Below are 1,015 nucleotides of genomic sequence, written 5' to 3'. Positions count from 1 at the left end.
TTCCTGTCACTACAGAGACAACTGAAACAACATTTGCCGTTGAAGTTGAAATTACCTCGCCTTCGGTCGAAGTCACAAATGTAACCACAGAGACGCTGCCCACTACCACTGAAACAATTCCAATTCTCGTTACTACAGAGACAACTGAAACAACATTTGCCCCTGAAGTTGAAATTACGACGCCTACAATCAAAGTCACAAATGTCACCACAGCGACCCTGCCCACTACCACTGAAACAATTCCAATTCCTGTCACTACAGAGACAACTGAAACAACATTTGCCGTTGAAGTTGAAATTACATCGCCTACAATCGAAGTCACAAATGTCACCACAGCGACCCTGCCCACTACCACTGAAACAATTCCAATTCCTGTCACTACAGAGACAACTGAAACAACATTTGCCGTTGAAGTTGAAATTACATCGCCTACAATCGAAGTCACAAATGTCACCACAGCGACCCTGCCCACTACCACTGAAACAATTCCAATTCCTGTCACTACAGAGACAACTGAAACAACATTTGCCGTTGAAGTTGAAATTACATCGCCTACAATCGAAGTCACAAATGTCACCACAGCGACCCTGCCCACTACCACTGAAACAATTCCAATTCCTGTCACTACAGAGACAACTGAAACAACATTTGCCGTTGAAGTTGAAATTACATCGCCTACAATCGAAGTCACAAATGTCACCACAGCGACCCTGCCCACTACCACTGAAACAATTCCAATTCCTGTCACTACAGAGACAACTGAAACAACATTTGCCGTTGAAGTTGAAATTACATCGCCTACAATCGAAGTCACAAATGTCACCACAGCGACCCTGCCCACTACCACTGAAACAATTCCAATTCCTGTCACTACAGAGACAACTGAAACAACATTTGCCGTTGAAGTTGAAATTACATCGCCTACAATCGAAGTCACAAATGTCACCACAGCATCCCTGCCCACTACGACTGAAACAATTCCAATTCCTGTCACTACAGAGACAACTGAAACAAC

General features: G+C 43.8%; 1 protein-coding gene across 1 annotated transcript in view; it reads left to right on the top strand.

Moving 5' to 3' along the window:
- Positions 1–989, top strand: part of LOC105681476 (flocculation protein FLO11-like) — a gene marked incomplete at its 3' end in the record, with an annotated part of 4,135 nt that extends 3,146 nt beyond the window's left edge. Inside the window, exon 4 of the mRNA XM_012391221.1 lies at positions 18–989. Within this exon, the coding sequence (XP_012246644.1) occupies positions 18–989 (972 nt within the window). The remainder of the gene's footprint in view (positions 1–17) is intronic.
- Between the last annotated feature and the right edge of the window lie 26 nt (positions 990–1,015).

This window comes from Bombus impatiens, unplaced genomic scaffold (genome assembly GCF_000188095.3).
Source record: "Bombus impatiens unplaced genomic scaffold, BIMP_2.2 scf_1023, whole genome shotgun sequence".
Classification (NCBI taxonomy): Eukaryota; Metazoa; Arthropoda; class Insecta; order Hymenoptera; family Apidae; genus Bombus; species Bombus impatiens.
This window is presented reverse-complemented; position numbering and strand designations above follow the sequence as displayed.